Source organism: Perna viridis, chromosome 15 (assembly GCF_037379345.1).
Source record: "Perna viridis isolate PV_CMFRI_1.1 ecotype Kerala chromosome 15, ASM3737934v1, whole genome shotgun sequence".
NCBI classification, from domain to species: Eukaryota; Metazoa; Mollusca; class Bivalvia; order Mytilida; family Mytilidae; genus Perna; species Perna viridis.
Genome location: NC_142459.1, coordinates 15,691,910 through 15,706,952, shown reverse-complemented (window position 1 = coordinate 15,706,952; position 15,043 = coordinate 15,691,910). Strand labels below are relative to the sequence as shown.

At 32.0% G+C, this 15,043-nt stretch overlaps 1 protein-coding gene across 1 annotated transcript; it reads right to left on the bottom strand.

The window, feature by feature from the left end:
- Positions 1–3,917: 3,917 nt before the first annotated feature.
- Positions 3,918–13,374, bottom strand: LOC148597129 (COMM domain-containing protein 4-like). The gene is made up of 8 exons (XM_088563902.1): positions 13,222–13,374; positions 11,477–11,548; positions 10,967–11,032; positions 8,693–8,732; positions 7,400–7,519; positions 6,118–6,198; positions 4,791–4,967; positions 3,918–4,085 (listed from the first exon to the last, which is right to left on the bottom strand). The coding sequence occupies exons 1-8, from the start codon at positions 13,222–13,224 to the stop codon at positions 4,042–4,044; spliced, it is 603 nt and encodes a 200-aa protein (XP_088420028.1). The 5' UTR covers positions 13,225–13,374; the 3' UTR covers positions 3,918–4,041.
- Positions 13,375–15,043: the final 1,669 nt, after the last annotated feature.

The window sequence follows — 15,043 nt, the reverse complement described above, 5'->3', positions numbered from 1 at the left end:
GGCATGAACAGAAACAGTACAAATTATGGAATATGTATGGACTAAATTTATGACGATGGTGAGAGAGTTGTGTAAATCTTATCAAAACAGATTAATCTATAGTAAAAACTTTGACGTTATATATTAATACAATTTCTGTTAAATTAAATTGACCTCCGATTCCAACATTCATTCGATCATGAATTTAATAGTTATTTTTAGTATTTCTATAGAATTACTGTTTAATATGTATTCTACATCTCTTGGTGTGAGGTAAGGTGTGGTTTTGATGAAGAAATTAAATTATGGTCGCCCAATTTGATTCTGTATTAAATTGTATGTACAGACGCCCAGTGTAGAATAAAAAACCGAAATGTTGCTGTATCGTGTATTTTCGGTTCATTCCGTATATCAGGGAGTGTACATGTATATGAGATATCTCCGTAACACAATTCTTAGGTTTTTGCATTATTATAACATGTATCATTTTTCTTTTTCTGTTGTTTATGTGTTCCTAACTTAAGAGCCGCCACCGTTCACATTTGACCGATCAGCAACCGTTATTTTCTCAATTAGCTAATACTGGTTGCCCATGTTGAGCTTTTGGTTATTCGCCCTAAGCGAGACGCTAATAATATAGATATACAGTAACTCTTTAATTATAAACAGAGAAAAAAATCGAAATCGTGATGTGATGCATCAACATGCAACAACTTGTAGAGCGAATCGTTCCCTTTTTGATTTTTCTGAAAAGTGGTTTATCCAAATAAGAGACGCATTACTCTATATGCTTTAAAATGGTAATCGTTGTGACATACATCTTTGATTTGAAAGTTAAATTCGCTGCTTTCCTGAAATTTTCGAAAAAGTAACAAAACTGGTGTTCACGATACTTATAACTTACTCCATTTACGATCAAGCTGCAATATTTGACATACATGTATAACATCGATCATCTGGCATTTACTTGAACCTTAAACCTTAATCCTGCCTAGCTTTGACATCCTTTCACCGACCCTTTATACGTTTCTGATTCCGATCCTGTAATTAAGAGACTGCATGATCCGTAGCTATAAAGTTATGAGCCAGAGGCTTGCTCCCATTATCAAATATGCAGCATATTGGCAGCAAGCACCTGTGATTTAGGTGACCTTTTAAGTCGCTAATATTGTTAGCAAAATTTCAGTAGTCAAAATTCGCATATGATTTGCAAAAATAAGTAGTTATACGCAACGTAATGCTGCAGATTCTCGCCGTGTTTACCGCCATAGCGTCATGGTTCTAACTTCATACGAGATAAAATATGTACCTCTAAAGTATAACACATGACATTGTGTGTTCTGTGTGTGTTTCTTGTTTGTACGAGGACGGGAAGTTTACATGAAATGATCTGTTAGCTTTAAACATTACCCAGTTTCCGATTCGGGCACTGGGACTCGTTACAAGACTATATAGGTCTTAAGCACGCACCAATATATGAATATTCATTGCCAATTGCTTAATATGCTTCCTAAACTGGTTCCCTGGTCAATATCATAAGCTGGACAATATCATAAGATCGCTACAACGTACCTCTTTTTAACAAAGACCATTATACATTTGTCTATGCGTGTTTAAGGAAACCAAGAGTTTGAAATAGCGGAAGTCACCCGATTTTAGAGCATATCGCATTTGTAACATTTTGGATGTTGAAAGGATACCAAAATCAGTGGCACCGATTATTTGATTATTAGCCACTTTGAAGACTTCAGTCCTTGATTTATACTGTAATTTTATACGTAGAGTTTTTTGCAGGCGTTGAAGTTAGGTTGGGTTCCATGCAAATATTTTTATTCATATTTGTTGCAAATTTGCATGAAATTAACAAAATTTTCCACATGTGTACATTATAGGTGATTTCAAGGGTTGGGTGTTGGCCAGTCCCTTATGGAATAATTCTTTTTTTAATATATTTTTATGTTTAAAAAATGAAAAATCCTCAAAAGTAAAATAATAGGTCGATATGTGTTAGAGCAAATTCGTTGTAATGCATATTTAAGGGGAAAAAATTGTCGCGGAAATAAAATGCTCCCATTTTGTAAGTCACTGAATCCGCCACTTGCAATGGAATGGAATATTATCTACAGCCTTTACATCATTTATACAAACACAGATTAACTCCAGTCAAGGCAACTTAATTGTGATACAATTTCTAAAAGATCTGCAAACGTTTTGTTCGGACAACAGGAAAAGCTTCCCACATCTTGAAAATTTTGACCGGTCCCATATTATGCAAATTCGGCCTGGTCCTTTTAGCCCACATCAAAAGTTTTACATCAATGGAAAGGCATGACATATTGTGTTGTGAGTGAAGATACAGGAATACTATGTCTGTTTGTTCAAATGGCTTATAAACTTTTTTTAAGTAGCAGTCATAAACATGAGACAGTGATTAACGCATGTCAAAAACCTACCAAATTCACTTGTATTTTTAATTCAGAAACAGTTGCAGACCACATAACCAGACTGATCATTGTACTATTAACGTATATCTAGCGAATGTAATGCATATTTGAGGGAAAAATATGTCGCGGAAATAAAATGATTCCATTTTGCAAGTCACTGAATCCACCTATAGAATGGGATATTCTAGCCTTTACATCATTCAACTCCCAGTCGAAGCATCTTAATTGTGATACAATTTCTAAAAGATCTGCAAACTTTTTGTTCGGACAACCGGAAAAGCTTGCCTTTTGGTCATAAATTCCTCAATGACTGAAGTCACAACACGAAAAATTAGTTAGTCTATCTTTTGTAGTGCAATCTAAAAGAGATCATACAAGTTTTTGTCTGGAAACGAAATGTCTACGAACAACGAAGACAGCGCCATACATATAAATATTCATACGACCGCAAATTCTCGCCGTCATATTAAAATGTACAACCCTCTATGCACGATATAACAACTTTTTATTGTTCATTTCAATATTGTTCGTTGGTCCCGCGTCTTGAAAATTTTGACCGGTCCCATATTATGCAAATGCAAATTCTAACTGGTCCTTATAGCACCACATTGAAATTTTTACACCAGTAAAAATGCATGATATATTGTGTTGTGAGCGAAGATACAGGAATATTATGCCTGTTTGTTCAAATGGCTTTCCCCTCTAAATCATTCATAGTACTCCTTTGATGATATAATACAGTGGCGGATCCAGAGTTTCAGGTAAAAGGGGGGGGGCAAAAACAATTCTTGACAGGATCATTGGTGAGGATCATGAAATGAGTGTTTTTCATCATGATTAAACACACACAAATTTTTCAACATTTTTTTTCTATGGGAGGAGGGTCCTGAGCACCCCCGCCTCCACCACTGTAATACCATGTTGTACAATTTAAAACAGACCCATTTATTTGGCATACTCAAGTTAGCTTGCTTTTCTCTCTTTTTCAACCCCAAATTCTGAATTGGTTAAAATCAAAATATTTAGAATTCATAGTGGTTTATAGCACATTATGGTACAATTTCATAAAAATTTATACAATAATACTCAAGTTGTGGTCTGGACACTAAATTTCGAGGTATTATCATCATCCCCATCACACTGTCAGCCAGAGAGTAATCAGGGCTACCAAGATTCCAGCGGAAATAAAAAGAATGTAAATCAAGGGGCAAAGACCAGACAGGGAAAACAACAACTGTGACTACAACAACATGACACCATAGCAAGACTGGAAATTATTTTGTTGTTGAATAAAAAAAAATTACATTTTGCAACTCAGCTTTGTTGATTTCTTTCCAACACACTCAAACCAGAAACCCATTTACCACCCCGGCAACAACTCTTATAAAATGGAAGAAACCTTTCTCATTTTCTTAGTTTAAAAAACAGAACACTCTAACGAAACATCCTATGCATCTCCCCGGCAACAACTCTTGTAAGACAGAAGAAACCCTATTACATTTTTAATGTTTTAATAGCAAAACAACATTATTCATTCATATAAATATAAGTTATGTTAAAAATCCATTCATTCCATAAAACATCTTTGTATTGCACATTCATTCCACTGATTTCAAATTCAACTGGACAAATTTTCCATTATAGCATCTGCCTGTTTCAGTTCTGCAATTACAAAATATAAACACAATTTTATATGGGCTACATTGCCCTGTTTTATTAGAAAATTAAATTTGAGATTCTCTTTGAGTTTTTTCTCAAATATTTGATATGAAGCAATTTTATTATTCTAAATATCAGTTGGGGAGGCATTTGTTGAAAGTCCTAATTTTCATGATTTTACAATGTATATGAAACAGAGACAAGTTCAATATAAATCTTTGATATCAAGCAATTTGATAGGTCCAAATTTGATAGGTCCAAATTTGAGTTTATGAAGAATTTCTGCATGTATTTGCATGTTTTTTTTCAATTATTCAAAGTTCTTTTCTGTGTGTATTTACTTCTTTTATCTGTTTATTGTCACTGTTTTGTTAACATTCATTAAATACCTTGGTTTCTTTGATTTCACATAATTAATCTTACCATTTAAAAAGAATCTAAATTTATCAGAGGTCAATGTGAAGGTCACTGGTTTAGTTGTGCCAGTATTGGTGTCAATAGTAAATAAAGTATCTTTCCATTTAAAAACACTCTAAATTTATCAGAGGTCAATGTGAAGGTCACTGGTTTAGTTGTGCCAGTATTGGTGTCAATAGTAAATAAAGTATCTTTCCATTTAAAAACACTCTAAATTTATCAGAGGTCAATGTGAAGGTCACTGGTTTAGTTGTGCCAGTTTTGGTGTCAATAGTCAACAAATTATCTTACCATTTAAAAACACTCTAAATTTATCAGAGGTCAATGTGAATGTCACTGGTTTACTTATGCCAGTATTGGTGTCCTTGACCTTTAACCTAAGTTGGACACATGGTTCATCTATGTTCTTTAAAAGACTGGAACTAAGGATGTAATCTACTCTCCATTCTACAGAGTCTAGCTTTGATACTATAAAACAATCATTAACAAGATGTTGCAAGTGTAGTCATGATTAGCATTACCACTCCATTTGTAATCTAAATTCTAAGCCATTTTTGTAAATAGGGAAAGGCAATCTACTTAAAATTAGCCCAGGCAATTGTTCCATTTATTCACTGCACATAGGATCTAACAACACTCCATTCTACTTTCTGTTCAGACGTTTTTCTTGATCAAGTAATTAGAATTCATCTTTCATGATATTGTCAAAATTACCTGAGGATTTTGAAAAGGTAATCTAAACAGAAAGTAGTTGTTAGAGTGTTGCTAGACCCTACATGCAATTATTAAATGGAAAAATTGATAGGGCTAATTTTAAGTAGATTGCAAGAAAAGTGAGACAAAATTCCAAAGCAATATTTCAAATACGAAATGATTTGAATTTGTAGAAATTGAGAAATCTTTTACAAAAGTATGAACAGAATAAACAGAAAGAAAAAGGGGTTTGTAGTACAGCTCCTGTCTTTGCATTGGGAACCAAAATTTGTGGTATGTAAAAACAAGCAAAACCCCTGTAAACTGGTCCCTGCAAAAAAAAACAACTTTTTCATATTACTGAAATTTCAGAATATTTTTTGTGAATTAATTCTTTTTTTTTTTAGGAAATTCCTACATCTGTTGTGTTAAAAGTTTCACGATGCCAGTTTTAAGTATTGCAATTTTTAAGTCTGCCTAAATTTTATGATCTAATAAAAATTTTTGAATTTCAAGTAGTTCCTCCTTAAAGACTGCATTATATAAACAAATCTATTATTAAAATTAGATGTATCAATTGTTCCATTCAGTTACTCCATGTAACAATGATCCATTCTACTTCCTATTCAGATGACCCTTTTCAGAATCGTCAGATTTTTTTCCATAAAATGCTTTCAAAATCATGAAAGATGAAATCTGATTGGCTAATCAGAAAGGTCATCTGAACAGAAAGTAGTATGGAGTGTTGTTAGATCCTACATGCAGTGGCTGAATGGAACAATTGATGTGTCCAATTTTAATTAGATTGCATATGAACATGATGAGTGAATGGATATTTCATTTTTATTGCAATCCAAATTTTGTGGTTTGTCAAAACAACAAAAACCATGAAATTTGGTACCCAACGAACTCACTATAGACTTACATCTAAGACTTTGTCTTCTAAGCTGTGACTGCAGTTTATCCAGACTATCACTGTAAGATTTCGTCAGAGCTGTAGCATGCTCTACAAATAGATCAAGAAATTAAGCATCTATTTCCTTATCCTGCTTTAATTCTGGCATTTTACAAAAAAACATTAAAATTTCCACAAATCTCAAAACGCAGTCTAAACTTGGGGTAGGGGTGTTGTGATAGTGAAGAAGACAAGGCTTTATATCACTTGGTTATATCCAAGCAGGTGTCAATTTACATATTTTCTACTATACAGTGAAACCTGTCTAAACCAAACCCTGAATTACCCCAAAACCTGCCTAAACTAGACATGTTTTGAAGTCCCATTGTGTCAGTTTAAATGTATTTTGAAACTGGATAAATCATACACCTGTCCAAACTGGCCACATTCTACAGACCAAAAGAGGTTCAGTTTGGAAAGGTTTTACTGTACATAATTCTACTTTCTGTTTAGATGGCTGTTTTCTCTCCTAAAATATAATACTTTTGAAATCATGAAAGTTTAGTCCTGATTGACTGATCAGAAAAATGGTAAAATGGAGTAATGTTAGATCCTACTTGCAGTGACTAAATGCAGTAATTAGAAGATCTTTTTCTAATTTAACTGCTCATTGAAATTGACCAGTTTGAGGTCCAAAAGGAGTTTGAGTAAAAGAGGTTTTACTGTATATATATTTACAATAAATTTCAGAATGTGATCACTCTGTTAGACTGCTGCATCAGATCTTGTTACATTATATTGTGTAACAGCTTAAGTAGCACTCAAGCTCAGAATCATGCACAATGTGATTCATGACTAAAAAGCCTACATATTTTCATTTTCGATATTTTGTTTGAATTGCCATAGTAAACAGAAACTATCATTCAGTTTTTTATTTAGCTCCTGCTCTTAAGAGATAAAAATCTTCCAGAATGCACTGTAGATCTGAAAATAAGGGAGATAACTCTGTAAATGGCACTCAAATACAATAGAATCTATAGGATTTTCGATGTTGATTTTCTCCTAACAGCAGGCAGATTGGAATGAATAATTACACATGTCATGTTATAGACCCAAAAAACAACTTAATCACAAAAAATAAAAATATGTAGCCTTTTTTGGGATGTATCATATTTTACAGATTTTGCATGCTTTTTACAAAGATTGGGTTTAACATCCGATCAGCAATATTTCAACTATATTCAGGCTATGTGATTCTTACAAAGACTACTACTTAATTTACAAAGCAAATGGTTGGTTGTGAGCTACAAACCTTTGGGTAAACCAAGCTGTTGAAGCTCATTACTGAGAGAGTCTCCATCCACATTGTATTTAGCAGCTGAACAGAGAATAAATGACAACACAGCAATACTGGCTTTCACATCTCCTGTCTCTGTTTAAAAAATGAAAATGGTTAATATTTACATACCCTATGGCCTATCTATTATCCAACAACCAACAGAAAATAAAATGAAAGGGGTTTATTGTATACCCTTTATGTGTGCCTGGCTGTCAAGCACCTTTGGGCAAAAAAAGGAATAATTTTAGAAGTAATTAAGGCCCAAAAGTACGAATTTTACGACATAAAAGTGACAAACTTTGAAAAAATTTTCGATCTTTTTTGCATGTCTTTTGTAAATTCCTGACAGTAAAACACCTGATAACATGCAATGAAGAAAACAACTGTAGACAATTGCGATGCACTCCTTTAATTACAAAACAAGCAGTCATTGAAACAAAAACTGCAAGGATAATTTTCAAAACTCCTTAGAGTTAGATAGCAGTGGAGTAACATGAACATTTTGGATTTCACACAAAAAATAAGGGCATTTTTAGGGATTCCCTTTGAATTTCAAGTTTTTTTTTAAAAAGAATTTTAGCCAAACTGAAAAAAAAAATATGAATTAATGGGCTGCTGGACAGCCTGGTGTGTACTTAGTTTCACTTTTCAGGATATCAATTTGATTTACCAACTACCTGTACATAATGTAATCCCAAAATATTCTGCGGCAGTTTTATTTTTGCTATTTTCAAGATAAGACATGTAATGGGAATATTTAAATGTCGTGAATATTTTCAAGGAAAATTATTTATTTTTTGATTTGGGGAATGACCTTGAATCTAAAACTGTGCAAGAACATATTGATCGCAGAAAATGCTGAAAAAATACCATGTGAAAAATTTCCGGTTTACAGTTTATTTATTTTTGCAAATTACACTCTGCTTAATCTGTATTCCAGAACCAAGGAACTTCATCAATAATTCACAGCTATTAATTTTCTATTTTCTTGATTATATCTTGGTGGTGAAATTAGCAAAAAATCAAAAACTAAAAAAGGAACCTCAGTCAGTTCAACACCCTCTATAAATTCCTCGAACTGCCACTGATATTTGGAACTTTTGGCTAAATATCATTTTTACCACTTTTGGAACAGTCACTTCAATAGTAAAGTTTGAAACAGAAAAGTTTATCTTTGATAATCTGAAAATATATGGTTAAAATCATATTCCTACCTTTTAAAGGTTGAATATCAAATGTCATCTATTCATAAATATACAAACTTACCAAATTTAGCATCGGATGTCAGCTTGTAAACTTTATCATACTGCAATGATAAAAAGGCAACAGAGATTATAGTAAATAGAAACTACAGGGAACATGAAACTGCAAGCATCATCATGCAATTTATCTAACCTGGAAGCCGTTCAATAAATAAAATATTGATGTGTCACAGAGATGAATTTGAACACACACAGACTAAAAAAATCTGCATCCAAATGCTACATAGATACTAATTTTCTGATTAATTCCGATTAAATCTTCTCAAGTTTTCCTGAAAGGTAATTCATAGACTAACACATGTATATAGAGTATTAAAATACTTATTACACAGAACAATCTTTCCTGTCAACTTGCAAAATCATAGATATTTATTTTCTAATAGAGTTTAAATGATGCAAAAATAATATATTGGCAGGAAAAAATGGGAGTTATACTTTTTTTATATTACAAGAAAACGACCCCAAATTTTCTTTTAGAAATATGAAAGAATGTTAGTTAATTGTTCTTTATATAAATTTATATGAAATTTTATCTACCAGCATTTTAATAGTATATGAAAAAGTGATAATTCCCTACAGAATCCATATAAAATATTGTAAAAGAAAGCCTTTAATAAGGCTCAATTATCTCAAAATCAAGTTTGGTGACCTATGATTTTTTACAAATTTTAAAGTACAAATGTATGTTCATTCAAGGTCATCTACAAGAAAAAACTATAAAAAATATTATAGGTAGGTATGATTTACCATAAATGACTATCTGCTGGAATTTAGTTCAAACTTCCTGAAGGGACATTTCATCTTAAATTTACAGATATCACCAAAACTAAACAAGATTCCTGAATTGTTTGCCAGACAATGAATCAGACACATTGAAAAATACACTAGACAGATTGAAATGTTGTCTATCAATGCCTTTGGTCAGCAGAGTTGGATAAGTATGATAAACAGTTCCATGACTTCAAACTGATGTTTCTTCCTTAAACCACGACAAATGGTACCCATGTATGAGGAATAAAAGTACAATATATTATTATCAGACCTGATTTTCATCCCCCTTTAAGAAGAATTCAGTTTTTACAAATCCAGATTTTACTGTTACTATCTGACTGTTTTTCTTATCATATTAGTCAAAGAATCATGCAAATTTAGTAATGTGTGATACACCCAAAGAAAGTTGCTTTATAGGTTTATATGATGAAATGTATAATTATTAATTCCAATATGTCTGTTCTTAAGCGATAGTCAATATCGAAAATCCAATAATTTCTATTGCATTACAGCACCATTTAGAGAGTTACCTCCCATAATTTAGAATTTTACTGTTCATTCTATATATAATTTTTATCTCATAAGAGCTAGGGTTATATTATAAGTCATAAGTAACTTTCTTTTACCTATAACATTTCAAGCTGCATAAGCTGTCTTTTTCTTATATTTTTGTTTCTGTTGAAATATGCTTTACCTTTGAATTATTTCTACTAAATTGTTCTTTTCCTGTATAATTTTATTTGATATCCACAAATAATATGCATTAAATACATGAAACCAGAATTATATGCATATCTAGGTCAACTTTTTGTCTTGCTTGACAATAAAAGTATCGAACCTATTTATCAACTCCAAGGAAGACTGACGGACTCAAGCCGTAAAAGAAAAAAGTTTGAATATATTGCAAGGATCCTTTTGTAATTTATGTATTGTGATATAATATGGGACAAATATGGTCAGTAATTGTCATTATTTATTTGAAAACTAAAAAAGAAATAGATGAAATGAAATATAAACAAGACATGTGCTTATCTGTGTATCCATTATTATTTTTGTTTACCAAGATGAAAGTATTCTTAACCCAGGTGAATGTCCTGTCGGCAATTTTCGGAAGTAATGGCGAAAAATAATTAGATCAGAGCTATCGATCTTCTTTGATAAAAAAAACATTGTTTTCACAATATCCTGGAGGTATGACTGGCATTTATTGCTTCAATTGCATTACTACAAACTTATTTCTTTGAATCAGCAAAATTCAGTAGAATCAGAACTAAACAAATATGGCAGCTAATTCTGCTTTAAACATAATATCAAAAATAAAAGTATGTAGGTTTTTTAACCATGAATCACATTTTGCATGATTCTTACCTGGAGTGCTTCTCAACTTCATCTAAATAATTATTTTGCTTCCTTAATTTTGCCATTTTCTGCCTTCTTATTTGGTATGTATAAAATATCAGCAAAACGATCGATGTATACACAGCAAAGGAAAAACGTTCATACTTACATCAATACCAGCATCCAGAAGATCTTTGATGACTTGAACACAGAGAAGTTTGATCTTCACTGACGTCTAATATAAAAAAAAAATACTGGACATAATGCGAATAATGCTGTCCAACAATTGAAAAAAAAAACATTTGTTTTAAAAAGGATTCCTATCAAAATCTACAATGTAAATGAATGAAAAATTGTTACATGTGGGTGCCTTTGTATAATGATTTTTTGGGCCAGCTGCAGCCTGCCCTGTGGTATGAGGATTTCCTTGTCATTCAGTGAAGACCAATGGGTGGCCTTGGGGTGACATTTTTATACTGGTGGGATTGTTGTCTCTTTGACATACAGATACACCATACCTTTTCACATTGTATTTAGAGTTCACATATCCATATTTATTTGAATTGTCATTAACAAATCAAACTAAGTTGGTGCTTGTTAGATATGTGTTTGCAAATTTGATAAACCCAACATACAATGCATTTCCATCTTAACAAATAGATATACATGAAGTACTTACAACTTTAGATAATGTACTGATTTCAGCTAAAACCCAATCCGGGCAATCTAGGTCACCACAAAATCTAAACCTCTACAAAATAAAGGTACAAATAAATAGAAAAGCAATGGTGCAGTTTTCTTTCCTGACCACTGGCCCCTAAAGTTTGGTGTGGGCAACTTAAATTTCTACTGCAATGCATATTGGCTACCAAAATTTAAGCTGATGGCCACAAAACCAAAATTTCAGGTTTAACCCTGGTAGTGCTTTACTTTCCTTCAAGCACAGTTGTACTATCTGATACATATTGCACTTTTGGCCAATGAATTATTCTAACATGTTACTTTTCGTGGTGTTTTAATTTTCGCTATTTTTGCAGGGTCATTACAACGTGAAAAAAAATATACGTAATACTAGCAAAACTGATTTTTTAACAGTATATAAAACTAATCATTAACTAAAAACACGAAAATCGATGACCCTAAATATGCTCACAGAATCTCTGAAAATTAGCAACTACAAAAATTGATACATTACGGTGTACATTCTGTACATATGTACATGTACCTGTGCTATGATGTATACATGTTGTTTCTTTTAGTAAGCAATATCATATGTACATGTAAGTGTATACATGTCACTTAAAATATGCTTATATACAAAAATATAACTTCTGACAGGAGTACAAAGAGGTCGCATTATAAGCAGTGGAACAGCACTATTTGGACAATTAATAATTTTACCATATCAAATACAAAAGAACTTTTTATATAATGTATAATTTGGAAATACTATTATGAATATGTAATAGTTTACAATAAAGTCGAGTTAATGCTACACAAAAATATTGATCTTCACTGAACTGAAAACTCTTACTGGACAAGCTAGATCACCATGTTTATAATACACTTTAAACAAAAATATAAGTTAAGGAATTGGCCAAATATACATTAGTGATAAAAAAATATCAATGGCATGTAATTTATGCATGACCTACTTTTGGGCATCCAAAATGGACAGCAATGATGACCGATCTGATCGCATTTTTGTTATGTAAAACTACGAATGATTTGTTAAAATAAAACAAATGTAAAATAAAAGTACAAATTATGTTCAAATTAATTGCATTATGTAAATATGTGTAAAATTGACAAAGAAAACACTGGCAATTGTAAAATATATTGACCGCTCTGTTGTCACGCGGTGTCATGCGATCACCGGTTAAATAGATCAGTTTGAAGGATCAATGACTGATCACAAACTGATAAATCACAATTTTTTATCGCACAGATCGGTTCAGGTACTGTACAATCGTGGGAAGGATGGTTTGCTTTGAATGATAAGCACTGAACTATAGAACAAACAGATAATTGAAAAAAAAAAAACATTGTATATCTGAAAATTCCTCATTTGATACTATAGCTTCAAGGACATGGCCCATTTTGTTGACTTCGCAAAAGGGATAAACTTTAACACAATGAAGATTATGCAAATACTTAGCACACCGTCGAGAGGAATTTTCAGATATACAATGTTTTTTTTTTTCAATTATCTGTTTGTTTTCTCGTGTTTCTGTGTGAAGGTCTCTAGTGAGATTAACATTATGATGAATCAATTACATTTGTTATGTATTATAAATATATAAATTTCATGACACACCCCCTTTTGGAGTACGATTTTAAACCCAACTATTGAACTTTTTACATGAAATTACAACAAAAACTATAATATTTTGTCAGTTGATACTTAAAATGTCCTAGTTTTACCATTCTGTCTTATCGTCGTCATCAGAGATTCAAATGTAAGATCTCGGCAAAAGTAAATTTTCCCCAATCTACAAAATCTGGTTTCGACAGAACGGACACCAGTCTGTTTATCGACTAGCTAAAACGAGAATGACATACTCGAACACTGGATGAACCTAAAACCCTACTCAATTTCGATTGTGATACAGAATCAGATTATAATTGAACAATCGGTCGGTACAGATCTTTTTATTTTTTATTTGCCCTTTTTAAAGAAAATTTGTTACAGAAAAATATTATGTTAAAAAATAATCTAATCAAGTTATTTGTACAGATTTTAAACTTATATATTACTTTTATTTGCACTTTGTTTTGTATTGTATTATGCCATAACCATTTAATGTAAATGTGTTTGTGCTAATAAATATTGTCTATTGCCTATTTATGTTAACATACAAAATTCAAACCTCTGGGTTTTTATCTTGAAATGATTAGTATAGTTGAAACTAATAATTTCACTAAAATAAATTTTAAAAAATGAAGTCTCAGCAATAACCAGAAGCTGACAATACAGAAAGTTAGTGTTGTTAAGCAAGATTACTTTTGTCAAAATAAAAAAAAATAGGGAATGTGGTGTGATTGCAAATGAGATAATTGTCCACCACAATGCCAAGCAATGAACAATTAAACTTCTACATGCCACCATACGGTCTTCATTGGTGAAAGAAAAACATACCATAAAGCAAGCTGTAAAAGCCCCCAAAATAAATGTGAAACTATCCATAAAATACAAAAATCGACCTAATCAATAGAAAAAAAAAACGAATAACAATGAACATAAAAAAACTACGATAACCACTTGGCTTGGGACAGACAGGCACATAAAGTACATGTATGAGGCGGGGTTAAACATGAATGTGAGCGCTTAACCCTCCCCTAACTTGGGACAACAGTGGAAACATACAACGGGGGAAACGAACTACTGTTGAATTCGGATTTAACTCTTGAGATCGATACAGAATACAAACACTTTAACGAATAGCACAAAATGCAACAAGCTGTATCTACCTCGAAGAGTACTCGCTGTTTCTGTAAGCAGGTTCAAAATTCAAAAGCCACTCAGAAAAAAGTATCAATAAATACACGTCTAGCAGGATTTAGTGAAAAAGATATGATAAAATGTCTAAGAAAAACAAGGTCTTCGTGCAAATACTAATATAAAAAATTACGAAATGATTTTTCAAGAAGTATATGAGACGAAATGAAACAAAGTATATTATAACATTTAATTTATTAATAAGAGATTAAACAACAATAAAAAAAAACATAAATCAAAGATTTCAAACTCCGGAGCATTGGTCTCTTCCATGCCTGCGCTACTTTTGCCATTCCAGAATACCGTTATTAGTGGAGGAACGTCAACGGTACGGAACTGGAGCTGCCTTGGAGTTTGCAAAGAATTAACAAAGGTACGGTGAAGATACGGATATTTGATATTAATTTTATTCAAATATTTTTCCAGACTAAAAGGATTCTGTTAAAAATTTGAGCTTTATTACAATCGACATTATCATAAAAACTAGGATGTAAAACCCCATTTTTGATTAAGTTACGACAAATACAACCAAACTTCCACACCAAATCTTTACATTTATGGAAGACTCTGGTATTGCAAAAACTTAGTCATATATTAACTACATTACCATACTTATAGCTCAGTTCAAGTTAAAATGAAGTCCCATAATTCTATATGGAATGGAAAGACAGAAATGACAAGAAAGAACCAAAGAAAAACCTCATGGGATTAATAAACATGGTTCATATACCTTCTAAAATTCTGTCT